Source organism: Pseudophryne corroboree, chromosome 6 (genome assembly GCF_028390025.1).
Source record: "Pseudophryne corroboree isolate aPseCor3 chromosome 6, aPseCor3.hap2, whole genome shotgun sequence".
Taxonomy (NCBI): domain Eukaryota; kingdom Metazoa; phylum Chordata; class Amphibia; order Anura; family Myobatrachidae; genus Pseudophryne; species Pseudophryne corroboree.
The window spans coordinates 117,350,651-117,371,455 of NC_086449.1; the positions used below are offsets into that span (position 1 = coordinate 117,350,651).

Sequence of the window (20,805 nt, forward strand, 5' to 3'; positions counted from 1 at the left end):
TCATCAACAGGGGGGGGGGGGGTCTCCTGTACTAGCTCGCACACTAGAGGGGAGTTCCCCAGCATCCGACTAACAAGATGCACATGTATAAGGAATGAAGAAACTACAACACAGCCTAGATTACTGTGATTCAGTCAAATTCAGGGAGACAGGACACAGCGCAAATAATAAGTTACAGCCCGATTAGCGAGGAGATGGGTGGCTCTTAAAAGAGCCTTTGTGTTCGTGTGGGAGAGGAAGGGGAGATTACTTGGCGCTGGTGTACTTGGTGACGGCCTTGGTGCCCTCGGACACGGCGTGCTTGGCCAACTCTCCCGGCAGCAGCAGGCGTACGGCGGTCTGGATCTCCCGGGAGGTGATGGTGGAGCGCTTGTTGTAGTGAGCCAGGCGGGAAGCTTCCCCCGCAATGCGCTCAAAAATGTCATTGACAAAGGAGTTCATGATGCCCATAGCCTTGGAGGAGATGCCGGTGTCAGGGTGCACCTGCTTCAGCACCTTGTACACGTAGATGGCGTAACTCTCCTTCCTGCTCTTCCTACGCTTCTTTCCATCTTTCTTCTGGGTCTTGGTTACGGCCTTCTTTGAGCCCTTCTTGGGCGCCGGCGCGGACTTTGCTGGTTCAGGCATTTCCACCACTCACTTCTTCTACACACAGCAGGGAGAATCTGTGCCGTACACCGCCCGGGTTTGCTCTATTTATAGGCATCTTATGCAAATGAGGCTTCAACGCTTCTGGTAAAAGTGTAGGGTAAGTATAAGCTAAGTATAGGGTAAAAGTGTCACGTGACGCTGAGTGGTAGCTAACACCCCCCCCCCCACACACACACTACATATTGCGGATTGGTCTGTGGATAAACTCGAGCTGCATTGGTTCATTTGTAAGCAAACCAATCACAGAGCACGCGGTAGACCCACTCTGAGTGTATATATAGGAGGAGGGCGGTATTACAGGTTCACATTTTCTCTCAGTTTGTTAGAAGGAATTATTTGTTTTGTGAACTGAACATGTCCGGCAGAGGCAAACAAGGCGGCAAGACCCGGGCTAAGGCCAAGACTCGCTCATCCCGGGCCGGTCTCCAGTTCCCAGTCGGTCGCGTTCACCGTCTGCTGAGGAAAGGAAACTATGCTGAGCGAGTGGGAGCCGGTGCCCCGGTCTATCTGGCCGCGGTGCTGGAGTATCTGACGGCTGAGATCCTGGAGCTCGCCGGAAACGCCGCCCGCGACAACAAGAAGACCCGCATCATCCCCCGCCACCTGCAGCTGGCTGTGCGCAACGACGAAGAGCTCAACAAGCTGCTCGGTGGGGTGACCATCGCCCAGGGAGGCGTTCTGCCCAACATCCAGGCCGTGCTGCTGCCCAAGAAGACCGAGAGCCACAAACCGGCCAAGAGCAAGTAATGTGAGGCTGGCAGCTTCCACCACCGAAACGATGTACCCGACACACAACACAAAGGCTCTTTTCAGAGCCACCCACGTCTTCCCAGGAGAGCTGTGTGTACTGTCATTGCTTGTGTTGTAGCGATATCTGACGGGCTAGCCGCGCTTTCATCTCCACATCCCGTCCATACAACCGCTAAAGGTATAGACGCTCCCTTACCCTTTAGGAGCCCTGGTCTGTTGTGGTGAAATCTAAAGATAGTCTGAATATTCCCTTTGCAATAACTGCATGCTGCAAATGAGGCCCCTTCCGCTTATAGGAGTGGGAAGCTGATCCGTGTAAAGTATATAAGGAGAGAAACCATATTCTCTCTCCGTGTGACGTAACAAAGCTAGGATGAAAACAGCTGCATTACATACAAATATTTGATAATTGAGAGCAATATCCTCTTATCCCAGCTGAAGAAAACAATTTTACAAGGGAATCTAGGCGGAACACTAGTAACAATGTACTGTCGGGTGAACCAGCCCGTCCAGATATTTAATTATTTTTGATAGTCAACATTCCATTATTCACTTTGCGGCTTGCTTATCGTATTATATATGTAAACTTCATAGACTTGGCCTGTCATTTGAAGCTGCTATGGGTGGAGAGCGGAGGATTCATCCGCATCCTGTTACTCTGACACTGAGGGCTGACTTATGCTGCAGCTCGTTTAGAAAGACTTGGTGGCTCTGAAAAGAGCCTTTGGGTTGTTGCGTGTATAGGAGTGCCGAGTTTCTATGCCCTCTCCCCTCGGATCCTGCGGGCCAGCTGGATGTCTTTGGGCATGATGGTCACCCTCTTGGCGTGGATGGCGCACAGGTTGGTGTCCTCGAACAGCCCCACCAGATAAGCCTCGCTGGCCTCTTGTAGGGCCATGACGGCGGAGCTCTGGAAGCGCAGGTCAGTCTTGAAGTCCTGGGCGATCTCACGCACCAGACGCTGGAAGGGCAGCTTGCGGATCAGCAGCTCAGTGGATTTCTGATACCGGCGGATCTCGCGAAGAGCAACAGTTCCAGGACGATAGCGGTGAGGTTTCTTCACGCCGCCGGTAGCTGGGGCGCTCTTCCGGGCAGCTTTCGTTGCCAGCTGCTTGCGGGGAGCTTTCCCTCCTGTAGATTTGCGGGCGGTCTGCTTGGTCCTGGCCATATTTCCACACAGATCTGACTTCTACCAAGTAGAAAAAAGACTGAATAGCCAACAGCCGGCAACAACTGTATTTATGCACAGAGCTGCTTTGTGATTTGATGAGTTAAACACGCCCTTCATCCTGGTTGGTTTCGGTGAAGAAGCTGTAAGTTTCATAAAGCCCGCCAAGAATTTCTGTTTCCTCTATTGTTTATGTGAAGTTTCTAACGGCCCGGCCTCGAGGTCTTTTCACGGTATAGCAGCCCCGGCCCCAGTACACATATACCAAACGTAATCACACACAGTGCTGCTGAATAGCTGCAATAGCCGGGGATAAAATATATATATATATATATATATATATATATATATATTGTGTGTACAGAATATAATCCTTACAAGCCCTAATACCAGGGAAATGATAATATGGGATGGCAGGTAAACTAGCAAACAACAACAGCAAAAGCAGCACAGCTTAGATCAAAACAGCGGCGTATAAAATAAAATAATCATTTGATCATTAAAACATGAATGTTAAATCTAAAGCTGCTCACTTTAATGTAGTCAGAACTCCTGCGTGTGTGAGAAACGATATGATACTAATGGGAAACAGTATTATAGTATGATACAATTGTAACTACTCTATTGAAACATTGCTGGATACAATCTGAGCAAAAGTATCAACTTAGACCGCAACCTCAACCTCGTGAATCTGCTAAACTACATGAAGAGAATATAAGGCTATATATTTAGTTTCAAAGGGGGTTCTACATCTACTCAGAGGAAATTAAAATCCTATAAAGTACTAAAGGCCCTGCATAGCAATACCCTTATTGTTTTATTTTATTACTGGTTTTTTTTTTTCCTGTATGCCCATTTAACTATTGTATATTCATTTCAATTGTTCTTGTAAAAATAAACTTTAAAACATCTGTTAAAAGTTGTATTTATGGTAATTAATCGAATGTAAGACTCTGAGGAATAAACAGATTTAAAACCAGTATATATTCAACTGAATTTATGTGACATAGCAATTATCTATCTATCTATCTATCTATCTATCTATCTATCTATCAAATTGTATTGGAACTCATTGAAATACCCGTTTGTATATGTACCACACGAAAATGTAAATTATTGCTGTTAAATACATCGCATAAAAAAGTATACACTGTATGTGATAATGTCTGGAAACAATCAAAAATGTTTAACGTAAAAAAATCATTCCAGATCGATGGTAGCATGAATATTCCTCTTATTCATGCTACTACTTAAAAAAAATGATGCCCTTCACCTAGGGCATCTCTTCTGGCAGAGATTAAGGGTCATCCTGACAACAAGGCACCAGGTCATTATAGATCCTACACCCAAGAATAGGCCCACAGCGTTACAGTTGGCAGGATTGATAAAAGTGGAAGTACCTGCTTTGATTTGCCAGCTCACTTGGATTGCCTTACATTGTGGCTGCTATAGTTTGGTTGGATAGGTGGATGATTTGTGGTCAGCCATCCACTCTCCGATTTCCATAGCCAATTGTATCAGAAATTGCTTCTTTAAGACGAGATCCAGGATCTCATCTCTTTTCAATGACTGTGGATCTTCCACCCATCGTTCCACACAATTGCATCAACTGGGTGGCATATACCGAAATGTGAGCTAGAAACACCTTGAAGATAACCAAGAACATTACACAGCACAAATGTTTTATCACAGTGATATGTGGAATTGAAAGGAGTCATCTCAGGAAACCCACATACTTTAAGAAGAGGTTCCATTAATCCGGTTGACAGATGACCAGTGGGATCTGGTCCATGAATTCAGCCTTATGGTCCAGAAGTTACTTTCATATGGTGTGCATACATGAAATGCAATGCTCCATGTTGAGCAACTTTCTCATGCTTAAGTACAATTGCTTGTGGCACAGCAATGCATCTAAATAACTTTGTTGCACCATTGCTCCACTCCTCGGGTGACCGTTATCTTTGATCTTGGCCTGCCATTTGCCTGCTGGCTAGCAGTTGTGTTCATTTTTTTTGTCCTCTTCCACACCTTTTCATCTGCTCCTGATTCGCCGATTCTTCTCCTTGTTCCTCCCATGTCCCATTGATAACCCTTTGTGTCTCGTCACTTTAATTCTGCCTTTTATTTTTACATTCCACTCATTTGTCCAATCTTTATCTATTCCTCCTTCTGCCTTTTCTTCCCATCTCCGATTATCTCCTCCCTTTTCTTATCTTACACTACTCTTCTCCCTGTTCCAACTTTTTCCCTTCATCACCCTTATTTTTCACCTCATTTCTCCCATCCCTCACACTTTACTCATACCCTCCTATTTCTACGTCCCCCTTATTCCTACTGTCTCCTCCTGTTGTCCACCCTACTTCCACTACCACCCCCCTACAAATAAAACACACACACACACACACACACACACACACACACACACACACACTACAATGTTTCTCTTTTAAATGGTTGCAGTACTGGGGGAACTGTGGTCAAAATCGTGAATGTAAGTAAGATGGGGAGTGTTAGGGTTCGACTGCAGGAGGTTAGGTTGTGGTTAGGCAATAGTGGCAGGGTTAGAGATAGGCTGTGGGAGGGGAGGGTTAGGATGTGGGGAGGGAGTGTTAGGGTTAGGAACAAAGAAGGGGGGTAGGTTTAGGCTACAGGAGGGATATGTTTAGGAACTAAGGAGAAGGTGAGGGTTATTATACTTACCTCTCCCCTGTCGTGATTCTCAGCATCGGGATGCCGCTGATGGTCTTCTGACCACAGTCATCCCAAATGCGGGCCTCCCGTATGTTTTCCGAGGTCAGTATCATGCAGTCTAAGGGAGTTAATGATTTGCAGGACCACAAGCTAAACCTTATATGTCTGGGACATTGCATGAAGAAAACACAAGGCTACTGTAGATTTGGATTATATAAAGGGGCTTTTCTACTACTCACTGGAAACGAAATAAAAAAAATAAAAAATAAAAACAGAACCTTATTGTTCTACTATAATCACTGAATTTGTATTTATGCATATGTATCTCATTTATATCCATTTTGCTTGCTATTGAAAAAAAAACCTTGCACTTTAAAACAATTGAGAAAAGTTATATTTATGATAAAATAATAGAGTTTAGGCTCTTAAATGGGACCATAGGGATTTAAGGACAATATATATCTATCATAGTTTATGTGAAATAATAATAAAAACAAACCTAATTCAATAACAATCACTCACCTCTTCTGATGGTGCACCACGCCAACAATGTCTGCTCCAATGTGAGTGTGCCACTACCCATGACTCCTCATTGTGCTATTACTTACCGCTGAGAAATAATTAGTAATATGGGGAAACATGTAATCAATGCGCACATTCCATAGTAAGATGGAACAGGGCCTTCCCGCCTCTTCAACTGGGTCAGTTTTTATGTATGTATATATTTATTTATTTATTTATTTATTTATTTTTCTACCATCCTTGGAGACGCAGAAAGCCACTGGTGTGGCACAGATCCAGCTCCGTGGTCCCCCTACCTGCTCTGGAGTTTCTATGCAGACTCCCACCGCTCTAGTGCCCTACTCCAGCCTGGCATCATTGGTTGGGGGTGAGGTTCAGACCTTGATGGTACTTGCTGCTGGCCCACGCCCTCCATTTTGCAGTCATCAACTCTGTTTGTCCACATCTCACGTCCATCCTCATGTGCCTTCCATTCCTCTATGGCGATCATCTTCTCTCAACACTGCTCTTGACCTGCCCTAGTCTATATCTGTGCTTTCCATCACTGGTCAATGCAGTTGAACTCTGGTCTGTTAATCTGCGTTGCCCTTCTTCTCACAACTTTGCATCCACAGTGGATCTCTGCTGACACAAAGGGGGTAATTCCAAGTTGATCGCAGCAGGACATTTTTTGCAGTTGGGCAAAACCATGTGCACTGCAGGTGGGGCAGATATAACATTTGCAGAGACAGTTAGGTTTGGGTGGGTTATTTTGTTTTTGTGCAGAGAAAATACTGGCTGCGTTATTTGTACACTGCAATTTAGATTGCAGATTGAACACACCACACCCAAATCTAACTCTCTCTGCAAATGTTATATCTGCCCCACCTGCAGTGTACATGGTTTTGCCCAACTGCTAAAAATGTCCTGCTGCGATCAACTTGGAATTACCCCCAATGTTTCCCCCAGAGGTTCTGATGCTCCGTTCCGCAGCCGCCTTTTCTCCAGACCAGGCATTCCCAACCACGGTCCTCAAGGCACACTAACAGTGCAGGTTTTAGTGATATCCATGCTTCACCACAGGTGACTTAATTAGTAGCTCAGTTATTTTGATTTAACCATCTGTGCTGCAGCCTGGATATCACTAAAACCTGCACTGTTGGTGTGCCTAGAGGACCATGGATGGGAATGCCTGCTCTAGACATTCAGCCTCGTGGTCTCTGCATATCTTTCGCCTGCTATCCAACAGTGAGGTTCAGTGCTGAAGCTGCAGCAACTGCTTTTATCACGGTAGTACATTTGAAAACGTAAGATTAGTTGAACCATTGCTCCTCAGGTGACTGTTGTCTCTCATCTTATTCTGCAAGCTTCATCATTTTATTTTATTTCCCAGAACTATTGTGTGCAAACATGTCTATCATCCATTGATATGCCGAAAATAGCATCCACTTTTTTACTCTGCAATCAGTAGTTGCCATGTAACAATATATATCTTCTTCTTCTTCCTCCTTCCTCCTACCCCTGTTTTTCCTCGTTTCTTCCCTTCCTCTCACCTAGCTCAATTACAAGAGGTCTCTCTACTTGTCCCACTATACCTTCCTCTCTATTATTCCTGTATCCACCCCCCAATGTTCCCAAATATTCCTACTGTTTCCCTCTATTTTTAGGAAAGTTCCGATGTCCTCTTTTAAAAATGACAAAGTCTCATACTTTGGCATTTTTAAAAGAGGAATGGTAATGGGAACAGATCACCATTGCCCTCACTCTGACACACCGATCTTGCATAAATATACATTCATGTCTGTATGGGTCATTTTATAAACATTTGGGGAAAATCCCACCAACATTCTACACGACGGGGAGAATCTCACACAAGCAGGGTTAACCTGTGGCTGACTATGCTGGGTATCTCTCTTTTGTCACAGTAACTAGAGTTCCTAAACAAGACTGCCAATACGTTGTGAGGCAACCTGCCTGTGCTAGCCACCCGGGTGTACAGGAGCCCAGCCATCACCTTTATGTCTTTGAAAATGGTGCATCCCCTGCACAGACTGAACCCCAGATCACCTTCGTTACATGTAGTGCCAGGGGGACAGAAAAATGCCCCAATCAGACGTTTTAGCCTCGCAGAAAAGTACAGATGTGTTACATGCTGGACAGATCCAGCTTGGTGTAAGTAAGCTGACAGGGGCTGTTCCTGGGTCTCTTTGCAGCGCCTAGGCTAGCAATGGCCGTATAGGCCTAGGGGAGACCTTGGAGTACTGGTGTGGTGCAGAGAGGCTGCACGCTGCTTTTCTCATGCCCAATAAAAGACTCTTTTTCTGCGTTAGGGAAACACAAGGTGAGGGCAGATTTCCCCTTACACTCAGACAGGGAAGGGTTTACAAGGACTGCTTATTCCGCCAATGAGAGCGCAGAACGCACCAGGCTCAGCAGCCAATTACAGCACAGCAGGCACCGTATATAAAAGACGTCAGAGAGCGGCTTGTGCTGTATTACCATTTGTTGGTTAAAGTGACGTTGAGCTCACATGGCAGAAACTGCACCAGCCGTCGCCGCTGTCCCGCCGTCAGAGGGCGCAGCCAAAAAGAAGAGGCAGCCGAAGAAAGCTGCAGGGGGAGCCAAGAAAAGCGGCAAGTCTTCCGGGCCCAGCGTTTCCGAGCTGATCTTAAAGGCCGTGGCCGCCTCCAAGGAGCGCAGTGGAGTTTCTCTTGCCGCCCTGAAGAAGGCTCTGGCTGCCGGAGGCTACGATGTGGAGAAGAATAACAGTCGCATCAAAGTGGGGGTGAAAGGATTGGTGACCAAAGGAACTCTCACCCAAGTGAAAGGCACCGGAGCTTCCGGCTCCTTCAAGCTCAATAAGAATCAGCTGGAGAGCAAGAAGGCCGCCCTGAAGCCCAAGAAACCAGCGGCAAAGAAAGTGGCCAAGTCCCCGAAGAAGCCCAAGAGAGCTCCGAGTGCAGCCAAGAGCCCCAAGAAGGTGAAGAAACCCACAAAAGCGGCTGCTGCCAAAAGCCCAAAGAAGCCTAAAGCCGCGAAGCCCAAGAAAGCGGCCAAGAGTCCGGCCAAGAAGGCGGCGAAGCCCAAAGCGGCCAAGAAGGCGGCGAAGCCCAAAGCAGCCAAGAGTCCGGCCAAGAAGGCGGCGAAGCCCAAAGCCGCCAAAAGCCCGGCCAAGAAGGTAGCTAAGCCCAAGAAAGCTGCGGCCAAGAAGTGATGGAAGAGCCGCCGTAGCAGCCTCGCTTCCTTGTTATCCCCCCAAAGGCTCTTTTCAGAGCCACCCACCCTGTCCCGGCAGAGCTGTAGGCGCACGGCGTACAGATATTGAGTCACTACATTACGTTACAGTTCAGCAGTGTCTCCGTGGGATTTTTGGTTGCTTATTGATAGGTAACGCAGGGTTATTTATTAGCGCTACTGTAGCAAGACTGATCGGGAAATAATACCTGGATGTCCTGCTTCCTACCTCAGGCCGCTCACAATAGCGGCATGCTTCCTTCCTGTGTACTCGAACACTCACCATTCCCTGTGGTGAACAGTCTGCAGGGTAGCTGCTGAAAAGCAAGTATCAATTTAATGTTTGTTTGCACTTTCTGAGAACACTAGCTACACAATAACAGGGAGACTGCTTTACCAGAAAGAGAACCTCCAGTAGAGACAAATAGTTCTGTGCAGTTTCTATCAGAGTAGTTGGCTAGTAAGCTTCCCTACTTATTAATTGTTCAAGAGGTCGTTGTAACAGAATTATATATAAACTACACTTGGAGAAACATTCACAGCTGTGCCTTAATACCCTATGCTTGAATTTTAGGACATGTATTGTGTCAGCATGTCATCGTTATAATACAAGTTACGTTTTAACTCAACATCTTTTCAAGAGTACCCCGCTACAGCACCTCCTGCGCACGCTATGCACGGTATATTACACCTACATCCTTCAGAATTTTTCATAAAACAATATCGAACCGATTCCACCCGGACACAAGGAGGCATCATCCAAATGGACAGAGGCAATTATGCTGCTGCCTTTTTCCATTCCAGATTGACTAGAATTCTAGATATATATGGTCTATGCATTGTAAATGGCAACTTCTGGCGTCTTATATTTGAATATCCAGCGAGACTTTGTAGATGGGAAAGAAGTGTATTTCTATCGTTAGTATTGTGGATCTGACTAACAATACGCTTCCCTCGAAAAGCAGCATGTTCATAAAGCTCATTTCAGGAGTACTGTAGGTGGCCCTTAAAAGGGCCTTTTGTTAGCGTGTTTCGGGAAAGGAGATCAGCCAAAGAGGAGCCAGATCTTAACCTCCAAAACCATACAGAGTGCGGCCCTGGCGCTTGAGAGCATAGACCACATCCATAGCGGTCACAGTCTTCCTCTTGGCGTGCTCGGTGTAAGTGACGGCGTCCCGGATCACATTCTCTAGAAAGACCTTCAGCACCCCACGGGTCTCCTCGTAGATGAGGCCAGAAATGCGCTTCACGCCACCTCTGCGAGCGAGACGGCGAATGGCTGGCTTCGTGATGCCCTGGATGTTGTCCCGCAGCACCTTCCTGTGGCGCTTAGCGCCTCCTTTCCCGAGTCCCTTACCACCTTTGCCTCTTCCTGACATCTTCAAACAGCTTGCGAGTTGCAATCAGTAAGAATGAGTTGATCGCCTCACAGCAGCCCTTTATTAAGAGGAAGGGCGGACCTGATGGGGGACTTAGAACTCGGAGAGGAGGAGACCTGGGTAGTCCGCCTTTTCTGACTTAGCACACCGCAGGACAGTGGCAGCTTTCTCTTCGTCATCTCTATTCATTTCCGTGAACAGATATATAAATGTAAAAAAAAAAAATTGTATCCATTTGATCCCACATTTCTAGGGTAAAATAGGAAAAGAAGGTTTTACACCTATAGTCAATTAACGAAAAGTAGTGACATTTCATTCTCCCTGAAATGATAAATAATATATTTTCCAAATACATATATAGTGTTTATCACTATTAAGTCGGACCCACACCAGCGCCTTGGGCTAGGAGCGCGATTCATCGGACTGGCCCAATGAGAGACGAGCTAAATTCGGCGGGTCAAAACAAGTTAACCGGAGTGGACAATTCAAATCCTGGTAGGGGAACACTCCCCCAATGGCATGCCGCTTCTGATGTGTCCCTCGCTACAAGTATTCCTGGCACCCAGGCTCGGTTCGCTTCGATCTCTAATTAGCGAGCGCCAGCGTATCAGCTATGTTCTCTCGCCGTCTCATAATATTGTATATTAGGTGTAAATAATAATAGTATGTCAATTGGGTCAGCTGAACCGTACCTTAGCGCTCAGCCACATTGCGACCCGGATCACTACTACTCCTCAAATAACCATTGAAGCCGTTTTTACAGCAACGAGCATAACTGGTACGTGTGCGCCTAAACGGGAACCCTGCTGTGTGATGTCATAATGGACTAGGTACAAGCAGGGGCACCGCAGTTTGCATCCCGTTGTTACTTTTGCAACGATATCATAGTAACACGGGTCATCTTGAAGACCGACTTTTAACCACCTGCTTATCAAGATTATGATACAGTAGTAGCGATATTAACAATGTAACAATCCAGTTTGTATCACTTGAGCCAGACAGAAAATTATGTGCTAGTCACACAGCAACTACACGGGCAGTGTTTCTGCTGCTCTCTGGCTTTTTAGAAGCCCTGGCATCTGTAGCTTTGACGAGTTCTGTAGAAATCTGATCTACGTCTGGAACGTGTTTTACAGTACATGAGAGCGGAGAGAATGCCGCTTTGCACGCAGTAATCATCAACAGGGGGGGGGGGGTCTCCTGTACTAGCTCGCACACTAGAGGGGAGTTCCCCAGCATCCGACTAACAAGATGCACATGTATAAGGAATGAAGAAACTACAACACAGCCTAGATTACTGTGATTCAGTCAAATTCAGGGAGACAGGACACAGCGCAAATAATAAGTTACAGCCCGATTAGCGAGGAGATGGGTGGCTCTTAAAAGAGCCTTTGTGTTCGTGTGGGAGAGGAAGGGGAGATTACTTGGCGCTGGTGTACTTGGTGACGGCCTTGGTGCCCTCGGACACGGCGTGCTTGGCCAACTCTCCCGGCAGCAGCAGGCGTACGGCGGTCTGGATCTCCCGGGAGGTGATGGTGGAGCGCTTGTTGTAGTGAGCCAGGCGGGAAGCTTCCCCCGCAATGCGCTCAAAAATGTCATTGACAAAGGAGTTCATGATGCCCATAGCCTTGGAGGAGATGCCGGTGTCAGGGTGCACCTGCTTCAGCACCTTGTACACGTAGATGGCGTAACTCTCCTTCCTGCTCTTCCTACGCTTCTTTCCATCTTTCTTCTGGGTCTTGGTTACGGCCTTCTTTGAGCCCTTCTTGGGCGCCGGCGCGGACTTTGCTGGTTCAGGCATTTCCACCACTCACTTCTTCTACACACAGCAGGGAGAATCTGTGCCGTACACCGCCCGGGTTTGCTCTATTTATAGGCATCTTATGCAAATGAGGCTTCAACGCTTCTGGTAAAAGTGTAGGGTAAGTATAAGCTAAGTATAGGGTAAAAGTGTCACGTGACGCTGAGTGGTAGCTAACACCCCCCCCCCCACACACACACTACATATTGCGGATTGGTCTGTGGATAAACTCGAGCTGCATTGGTTCATTTGTAAGCAAACCAATCACAGAGCACGCGGTAGACCCACTCTGAGTGTATATATAGGAGGAGGGCGGTATTACAGGTTCACATTTTCTCTCAGTTTGTTAGAAGGAATTATTTGTTTTGTGAACTGAACATGTCCGGCAGAGGCAAACAAGGCGGCAAGACCCGGGCTAAGGCCAAGACTCGCTCATCCCGGGCCGGTCTCCAGTTCCCAGTCGGTCGCGTTCACCGTCTGCTGAGGAAAGGAAACTATGCTGAGCGAGTGGGAGCCGGTGCCCCGGTCTATCTGGCCGCGGTGCTGGAGTATCTGACGGCTGAGATCCTGGAGCTCGCCGGAAACGCCGCCCGCGACAACAAGAAGACCCGCATCATCCCCCGCCACCTGCAGCTGGCTGTGCGCAACGACGAAGAGCTCAACAAGCTGCTCGGTGGGGTGACCATCGCCCAGGGAGGCGTTCTGCCCAACATCCAGGCCGTGCTGCTGCCCAAGAAGACCGAGAGCCACAAACCGGCCAAGAGCAAGTAATGTGAGGCTGGCAGCTTCCACCACCGAAACGATGTACCCGACACACAACACAAAGGCTCTTTTCAGAGCCACCCACGTCTTCCCAGGAGAGCTGTGTGTACTGTCATTGCTTGTGTTGTAGCGATATCTGACGGGCTAGCCGCGCTTTCATCTCCACATCCCGTCCATACAACCGCTAAAGGTATAGACGCTCCCTTACCCTTTAGGAGCCCTGGTCTGTTGTGGTGAAATCTAAAGATAGTCTGAATATTCCCTTTGCAATAACTGCATGCTGCAAATGAGGCCCCTTCCGCTTATAGGAGTGGGAAGCTGATCCGTGTAAAGTATATAAGGAGAGAAACCATATTCTCTCTCCGTGTGACGTAACAAAGCTAGGATGAAAACAGCTGCATTACATACAAATATTTGATAATTGAGAGCAATATCCTCTTATCCCAGCTGAAGAAAACAATTTTACAAGGGAATCTAGGCGGAACACTAGTAACAATGTACTGTCGGGTGAACCAGCCCGTCCAGATATTTAATTATTTTTGATAGTCAACATTCCATTATTCACTTTGCGGCTTGCTTATCGTATTATATATGTAAACTTCATAGACTTGGCCTGTCATTTGAAGCTGCTATGGGTGGAGAGCGGAGGATTCATCCGCATCCTGTTACTCTGACACTGAGGGCTGACTTATGCTGCAGCTCGTTTAGAAAGACTTGGTGGCTCTGAAAAGAGCCTTTGGGTTGTTGCGTGTATAGGAGTGCCGAGTTTCTATGCCCTCTCCCCTCGGATCCTGCGGGCCAGCTGGATGTCTTTGGGCATGATGGTCACCCTCTTGGCGTGGATGGCGCACAGGTTGGTGTCCTCGAACAGCCCCACCAGATAAGCCTCGCTGGCCTCTTGTAGGGCCATGACGGCGGAGCTCTGGAAGCGCAGGTCAGTCTTGAAGTCCTGGGCGATCTCACGCACCAGACGCTGGAAGGGCAGCTTGCGGATCAGCAGCTCAGTGGATTTCTGATACCGGCGGATCTCGCGAAGAGCAACAGTTCCAGGACGATAGCGGTGAGGTTTCTTCACGCCGCCGGTAGCTGGGGCGCTCTTCCGGGCAGCTTTCGTTGCCAGCTGCTTGCGGGGAGCTTTCCCTCCTGTAGATTTGCGGGCGGTCTGCTTGGTCCTGGCCATATTTCCACACAGATCTGACTTCTACCAAGTAGAAAAAAGACTGAATAGCCAACAGCCGGCAACAACTGTATTTATGCACAGAGCTGCTTTGTGATTTGATGAGTTAAACACGCCCTTCATCCTGGTTGGTTTCGGTGAAGAAGCTGTAAGTTTCATAAAGCCCGCCAAGAATTTCTGTTTCCTCTATTGTTTATGTGAAGTTTCTAACGGCCCGGCCTCGAGGTCTTTTCACGGTATAGCAGCCCCGGCCCCAGTACACATATACCAAACGTAATCACACACAGTGCTGCTGAATAGCTGCAATAGCCGGGGATAAAATATATATATATATATATATATATATATATATTGTGTGTACAGAATATAATCCTTACAAGCCCTAATACCAGGGAAATGATAATATGGGATGGCAGGTAAACTAGCAAACAACAACAGCAAAAGCAGCACAGCTTAGATCAAAACAGCGGCGTATAAAATAAAATAATCATTTGATCATTAAAACATGAATGTTAAATCTAAAGCTGCTCACTTTAATGTAGTCAGAACTCCTGCGTGTGTGAGAAACGATATGATACTAATGGGAAACAGTATTATAGTATGATACAATTGTAACTACTCTATTGAAACATTGCTGGATACAATCTGAGCAAAAGTATCAACTTAGACCGCAACCTCAACCTCGTGAATCTGCTAAACTACATGAAGAGAATATAAGGCTATATATTTAGTTTCAAAGGGGGTTCTACATCTACTCAGAGGAAATTAAAATCCTATAAAGTACTAAAGGCCCTGCATAGCAATACCCTTATTGTTTTATTTTATTACTGGGTTTTTTTTTTCCTGTATGCCCATTTAACTATTGTATATTCATTTCAATTGTTCTTGTAAAAATAAACTTTAAAACATCTGTTAAAAGTTGTATTTATGGTAATTAATCGAATGTAAGACTCTGAGGAATAAACAGATTTAAAACCAGTATATATTCAACTGAATTTATGTGACATAGCAATTATCTATCTATCTATCTATCTATCTATCTATCTATCAAATTGTATTGGAACTCATTGAAATACCCGTTTGTATATGTACCACACGAAAATGTAAATTATTGCTGTTAAATACATCGCATAAAAAAGTATACACTGTATGTGATAATGTCTGGAAACAATCAAAAATGTTTAACGTAAAAAAATCATTCCAGATCGATGGTAGCATGAATATTCCTCTTATTCATGCTACTACTTAAAAAAAATGATGCCCTTCACCTAGGGCATCTCTTCTGGCAGAGATTAAGGGTCATCCTGACAACAAGGCACCAGGTCATTATAGATCCTACACCCAAGAATAGGCCCACAGCGTTACAGTTGGCAGGATTGATAAAAGTGGAAGTACCTGCTTTGATTTGCCAGCTCACTTGGATTGCCTTACATTGTGGCTGCTATAGTTTGGTTGGATAGGTGGATGATTTGTGGTCAGCCATCCACTCTCCGATTTCCATAGCCAATTGTATCAGAAATTGCTTCTTTAAGACGAGATCCAGGATCTCATCTCTTTTCAATGACTGTGGATCTTCCACCCATCGTTCCACACAATTGCATCAACTGGGTGGCATATACCGAAATGTGAGCTAGAAACACCTTGAAGATAACCAAGAACATTACACAGCACAAATGTTTTATCACAGTGATATGTGGAATTGAAAGGAGTCATCTCAGGAAACCCACATACTTTAAGAAGAGGTTCCATTAATCCGGTTGACAGATGACCAGTGGGATCTGGTCCATGAATTCAGCCTTATGGTCCAGAAGTTACTTTCATATGGTGTGCATACATGAAATGCAATGCTCCATGTTGAGCAACTTTCTCATGCTTAAGTACAATTGCTTGTGGCACAGCAATGCATCTAAATAACTTTGTTGCACCATTGCTCCACTCCTCGGGTGACCGTTATCTTTGATCTTGGCCTGCCATTTGCCTGCTGGCTAGCAGTTGTGTTCATTTTTTTTGTCCTCTTCCACACCTTTTCATCTGCTCCTGATTCGCCGATTCTTCTCCTTGTTCCTCCCATGTCCCATTGATAACCCTTTGTGTCTCGTCACTTTAATTCTGCCTTTTATTTTTACATTCCACTCATTTGTCCAATCTTTATCTATTCCTCCTTCTGCCTTTTCTTCCCATCTCCGATTATCTCCTCCCTTTTCTTATCTTACACTACTCTTCTCCCTGTTCCAACTTTTTCCCTTCATCACCCTTATTTTTCACCTCATTTCTCCCATCCCTCACACTTTACTCATACCCTCCTATTTCTACGTCCCCCTTATTCCTACTGTCTCCTCCTGTTGTCCACCCTACTTCCACTACCACCCCCCTACAAATAAAACACACACACACACACACACACACACACACACACACACACACTACAATGTTTCTCTTTTAAATGGTTGCAGTACTGGGGGAACTGTGGTCAAAATCGTGAATGTAAGTAAGATGGGGAGTGTTAGGGTTCGACTGCAGGAGGTTAGGTTGTGGTTAGGCAATAGTGGCAGGGTTAGAGATAGGCTGTGGGAGGGGAGGGTTAGGATGTGGGGAGGGAGTGTTAGGGTTAGGAACAAAGAAGGGGGGTAGGTTTAGGCTACAGGAGGGATATGTTTAGGAACTAAGGAGAAGGTGAGGGTTATTATACTTACCTCTCCCCTGTCGTGATTCTCAGCATCGGGATGCCGCTGATGGTCTTCTGACCACAGTCATCCCAAATGCGGGCCTCCCGTATGTTTTCCGAGGTCAGTATCATGCAGTCTAAGGGAGTTAATGATTTGCAGGACCACAAGCTAAACCTTATATGTCTGGGACATTGCATGAAGAAAACACAAGGCTACTGTAGATTTGGATTATATAAAGGGGCTTTTCTACTACTCACTGGAAACGAAATAAAAAAAATAAAAAATAAAAACAGAACCTTATTGTTCTACTATAATCACTGAATTTGTATTTATGCATATGTATCTCATTTATATCCATTTTGCTTGCTATTGAAAAAAAAACCTTGCACTTTAAAACAATTGAGAAAAGTTATATTTATGATAAAATAATAGAGTTTAGGCTCTTAAATGGGACCATAGGGATTTAAGGACAATATATATCTATCATAGTTTATGTGAAATAATAATAAAAACAAACCTAATTCAATAACAATCACTCACCTCTTCTGATGGTGCACCACGCCAACAATGTCTGCTCCAATGTGAGTGTGCCACTACCCATGACTCCTCATTGTGCTATTACTTACCGCTGAGAAATAATTAGTAATATGGGGAAACATGTAATCAATGCGCACATTCCATAGTAAGATGGAACAGGGCCTTCCCGCCTCTTCAACTGGGTCAGTTTTTATGTATGTATATATTTATTTATTTATTTATTTATTTATTTTTCTACCATCCTTGGAGACGCAGAAAGCCACTGGTGTGGCACAGATCCAGCTCCGTGGTCCCCCTACCTGCTCTGGAGTTTCTATGCAGACTCCCACCGCTCTAGTGCCCTACTCCAGCCTGGCATCATTGGTTGGGGGTGAGGTTCAGACCTTGATGGTACTTGCTGCTGGCCCACGCCCTCCATTTTGCAGTCATCAACTCTGTTTGTCCACATCTCACGTCCATCCTCATGTGCCTTCCATTCCTCTATGGCGATCATCTTCTCTCAACACTGCTCTTGACCTGCCCTAGTCTATATCTGTGCTTTCCATCACTGGTCAATGCAGTTGAACTCTGGTCTGTTAATCTGCGTTGCCCTTCTTCTCACAACTTTGCATCCACAGTGGATCTCTGCTGACACAAAGGGGGTAATTCCAAGTTGATCGCAGCAGGACATTTTTTGCAGTTGGGCAAAACCATGTGCACTGCAGGTGGGGCAGATATAACATTTGCAGAGACAGTTAGGTTTGGGTGGGTTATTTTGTTTTTGTGCAGAGAAAATACTGGCTGCGTTATTTGTACACTGCAATTTAGACTGCAGATTGAACACACCACACCCAAATCTAACTCTCTCTGCAAATGTTATATCTGCCCCACCTGCAGTGTACATGGTTTTGCCCAACTGCTAAAAATGTCCTGCTGCGATCAACTTGGAATTACCCCCAATGTTTCCCCCAGAGGTTCTGATGCTCCGTTCCGCAGCCGCCTTTTCTCCAGACCAGGCATTCCCAACCACGGTCCTCAAGGCACACTAACAGTGCAGGTTTTAGTGATATCCATGCTTCACCACAGGTGACTTAATTAGTAGCTCAGTTATTTTGATTTAACCATCTGTGCTGCAGCCTGGATATCACTAAAACCTGCACTGTTGGTGTGCCTAGAGGACCATGGATGGGAATGCCTGCTCTAGACATTCAGCCTCGTGGTCTCTGCATATCTTTCGCCTGCTATCCAACAGTGAGGTTCAGTGCTGAAGCTGCAGCAACTGCTTTTATCACGGTAGTACATTTGAAAACGTAAGATTAGTTGAACCATTGCTCCTCAGGTGACTGTTGTCTCTCATCTTATTCTGCAAGCTTCATCATTTTATTTTATTTCCCAGAACTATTGTGTGCAAACATGTCTATCATCCATTGATATGCCGAAAATAGCATCCACTTTTTTACTCTGCAATCAGTAGTTGCCATGTAACAATATATATCTTCTTCTTCTTCCTCCTTCCTCCTACCCCTGTTTTTCCTCGTTTCTTCCCTTCCTCTCACCTAGCTCAATTACAAGAGGTCTCTCTACTTGTCCCACTATACCTTCCTCTCTATTATTCCTGTATCCACCCCCCAATGTTCCCAAATATTCCTACTGTTTCCCTCTATTTTTAGGAAAGTTCCGATGTCCTCTTTTAAAAATGACAAAGTCTCATACTTTGGCATTTTTAAAAGAGGAATGGTAATGGGAACAGATCACCATTGCCCTCACTCTGACACACCGATCTTGCATAAATATACATTCATGTCTGTATGGGTCATTTTATAAACATTTGGGGAAAATCCCACCAACATTCTACACGACGGGGAGAATCTCACACAAGCAGGGTTAACCTGTGGCTGACTATGCTGGGTATCTCTCTTTTGTCACAGTAACTAGAGTTCCTAAACAAGACTGCCAATACGTTGTGAGGCAACCTGCCTGTGCTAGCCACCCGGGTGTACAGGAGCCCAGCCATCACCTTTATGTCTTTGAAAATGGTGCATCCCCTGCACAGACTGAACCCCAGATCACCTTCGTTACATGTAGTGCCAGGGGGACAGAAAAATGCCCCAATCAGACGTTTTAGCCTCGCAGAAAAGTACAGATGTGTTACATGCTGGACAGATCCAGCTTGGTGTAAGTAAGCTGACAGGGGCTGTTCCTGGGTCTCTTTGCAGCGCCTAGGCTAGCAATGGCCGTATAGGCCTAGGGGAGACCTTGGAGTACTGGTGTGGTGCAGAGAGGCTGCACGCTGCTTTTCTCATGCCCAATAAAAGACTCTTTTTCTGCGTTAGGGAAACACAAGGTGAGGGCAGATTTCCCCTTACACTCAGACAGGGAAGGGTTTACAAGGACTGCTTATTCCGCCAATGAGAGCGCAGAACGCACCAGGCTCAGCAGCCAATTACAGCACAGCAGGCACCGTATATAAAAGACGTCAGAGAGCGGCTTGTGCTGTATTACCATTTGTTGGTTAAAGTGACGTTGAGCTCACATGGCAGAAACTGCACCAGCCGTCGCCGCTGTCCCGCCGTCAGAGGGCGCAGCCAAAAAGAAGAGGCAGCCGAAGAAAGCTGCAGGGGGAGCCAAGAAAAGCGGCAAGTCTTCCGGGCCCAGCGTTTCCGAGCTGATCTTAAAGGCCGTGGCCGCCTCCAAGGAGCGCAGTGGAGTTTCTCTTGCCGCCCTGAAGAAGGCTCTGGCTGCCGGAGGCTACGATGTGGAGAAGAATAACAGTCGCATCAAAGTGGGGGTGAAAGGATTGGTGACCAAAGGAACTCTCACCCAAGTGAAAGGCACCGGAGCTTCCGGCTCCTTCAAGCTCAATAAGAATCAGCTGGAGAGCAAGAAGGCCGCCCTGAAGCCCAAGAAACCAGCGGCAAAGAAAGTGGCCAAGTCCCCGAAGAAGCCCAAGAGAGCTCCGAGTGCAGCCAAGAGCCCCAAGAAGGTGAAGAAACCCACAAAAGCGGCTGCTGCCAAAAGCCCAAAGAAGCCTAAAGCCGCGAAGCCCAAGAAAGCGGCCAAGAGTCCGGCCAAGAAGGCGGCGAAGCCCAAAGCAGCCAAGAAGGCGGCGAAGCCCAAAGCCGCCAAAAGCCCGGCCAAGAAGGTAGCTAAGCCCAAGAAAGCTGCGGCCAAGAAGTGATGGAAGAGCCGCCGTAGCAGCCTCGCTTCCTTGTTATCCCCCCAAAGGCTCTTTTCAGAGCCACCCACCCTGTCCCGGCAGAGCTGTAGGCGCACGGCGTACAGATATTGAGTCACTACATTACGTTACAGTTCAGCAGTGTCTCCGTGGGATTTTTGGTTGCTTATTGATAGGTAACGCAGGGTTATTTATTAGCGCTACTGTAGCAAGACTGATCGGGAAATAATACCTGGATGTCCTGCTTCCTACCTCAGGCCGCTCACAATAGCGGCATGCTTCCTTCCTGTGTACTCGAACACTCACCATTCCCTGTGGTGAACAGTCTGCAGGG

At 46.3% G+C, this 20,805-nt stretch overlaps 9 protein-coding genes across 9 annotated transcripts; 4 read left to right on the top strand and 5 right to left on the bottom strand.

Moving 5' to 3' along the window:
* Window positions 1–246: 246 nt before the first annotated feature.
* LOC134935004 (histone H2B 1.1) lies at window positions 247–627 on the bottom strand. The gene has a single exon (XM_063930319.1). It carries the CDS (start codon window positions 625–627, stop codon window positions 247–249), a length of 381 nt encoding a protein of 126 aa, XP_063786389.1.
* Window positions 628–1,005: 378 nt separating this feature from the next.
* On the top strand, window positions 1,006–1,398 carry LOC134934480 (histone H2A type 1-like). Its single transcript, XM_063929915.1, has one exon. The coding sequence runs from the start codon at window positions 1,006–1,008 to the stop codon at window positions 1,396–1,398; it is 393 nt and encodes a 130-aa protein (XP_063785985.1).
* A 760-nt stretch (window positions 1,399–2,158) lies between these two features.
* LOC134935005 (histone H3) lies at window positions 2,159–2,569 on the bottom strand. The gene has a single exon (XM_063930320.1). The coding sequence runs from the start codon at window positions 2,567–2,569 to the stop codon at window positions 2,159–2,161; it is 411 nt and encodes a 136-aa protein (XP_063786390.1).
* Window positions 2,570–8,291: 5,722 nt separating this feature from the next.
* On the top strand, window positions 8,292–8,975 carry LOC134935006 (histone H1B-like). The gene has a single exon (XM_063930321.1). It carries the CDS (start codon window positions 8,292–8,294, stop codon window positions 8,973–8,975), a length of 684 nt encoding a protein of 227 aa, XP_063786391.1.
* A 1,087-nt stretch (window positions 8,976–10,062) lies between these two features.
* Window positions 10,063–10,374, bottom strand: LOC134934481 (histone H4). The gene has a single exon (XM_063929916.1). It carries the CDS (start codon window positions 10,372–10,374, stop codon window positions 10,063–10,065), a length of 312 nt encoding a protein of 103 aa, XP_063785986.1.
* A 1,420-nt stretch (window positions 10,375–11,794) lies between these two features.
* On the bottom strand, window positions 11,795–12,175 carry LOC134935008 (histone H2B 1.1). The gene has a single exon (XM_063930322.1). The coding sequence runs from the start codon at window positions 12,173–12,175 to the stop codon at window positions 11,795–11,797; it is 381 nt and encodes a 126-aa protein (XP_063786392.1).
* Window positions 12,176–12,553: 378 nt separating this feature from the next.
* Window positions 12,554–12,946, top strand: LOC134934482 (histone H2A type 1-like). Its single transcript, XM_063929917.1, has one exon. It carries the CDS (start codon window positions 12,554–12,556, stop codon window positions 12,944–12,946), a length of 393 nt encoding a protein of 130 aa, XP_063785987.1.
* A 760-nt stretch (window positions 12,947–13,706) lies between these two features.
* Window positions 13,707–14,117, bottom strand: LOC134935009 (histone H3). The gene has a single exon (XM_063930323.1). It carries the CDS (start codon window positions 14,115–14,117, stop codon window positions 13,707–13,709), a length of 411 nt encoding a protein of 136 aa, XP_063786393.1.
* A 5,712-nt stretch (window positions 14,118–19,829) lies between these two features.
* On the top strand, window positions 19,830–20,474 carry LOC134935010 (histone H1C-like). Its single transcript, XM_063930324.1, has one exon. The coding sequence runs from the start codon at window positions 19,830–19,832 to the stop codon at window positions 20,472–20,474; it is 645 nt and encodes a 214-aa protein (XP_063786394.1).
* Window positions 20,475–20,805: the final 331 nt, after the last annotated feature.

Coding starts and splice junctions, on each gene's coding strand:
- LOC134934481 (XM_063929916.1), bottom strand. CDS start 10,374: ATGTCAGGAAGAGGCAAAGGTGGTAAGGGACTCGGGAAAGGAGGCGCT.
- LOC134935009 (XM_063930323.1), bottom strand. CDS start 14,117: ATGGCCAGGACCAAGCAGACCGCCCGCAAATCTACAGGAGGGAAAGCT.
- LOC134935004 (XM_063930319.1), bottom strand. CDS start 627: ATGCCTGAACCAGCAAAGTCCGCGCCGGCGCCCAAGAAGGGCTCAAAG.
- LOC134934480 (XM_063929915.1), top strand. CDS start 1,006: ATGTCCGGCAGAGGCAAACAAGGCGGCAAGACCCGGGCTAAGGCCAAG.
- LOC134934482 (XM_063929917.1), top strand. CDS start 12,554: ATGTCCGGCAGAGGCAAACAAGGCGGCAAGACCCGGGCTAAGGCCAAG.
- LOC134935006 (XM_063930321.1), top strand. CDS start 8,292: ATGGCAGAAACTGCACCAGCCGTCGCCGCTGTCCCGCCGTCAGAGGGC.
- LOC134935010 (XM_063930324.1), top strand. CDS start 19,830: ATGGCAGAAACTGCACCAGCCGTCGCCGCTGTCCCGCCGTCAGAGGGC.
- LOC134935005 (XM_063930320.1), bottom strand. CDS start 2,569: ATGGCCAGGACCAAGCAGACCGCCCGCAAATCTACAGGAGGGAAAGCT.
- LOC134935008 (XM_063930322.1), bottom strand. CDS start 12,175: ATGCCTGAACCAGCAAAGTCCGCGCCGGCGCCCAAGAAGGGCTCAAAG.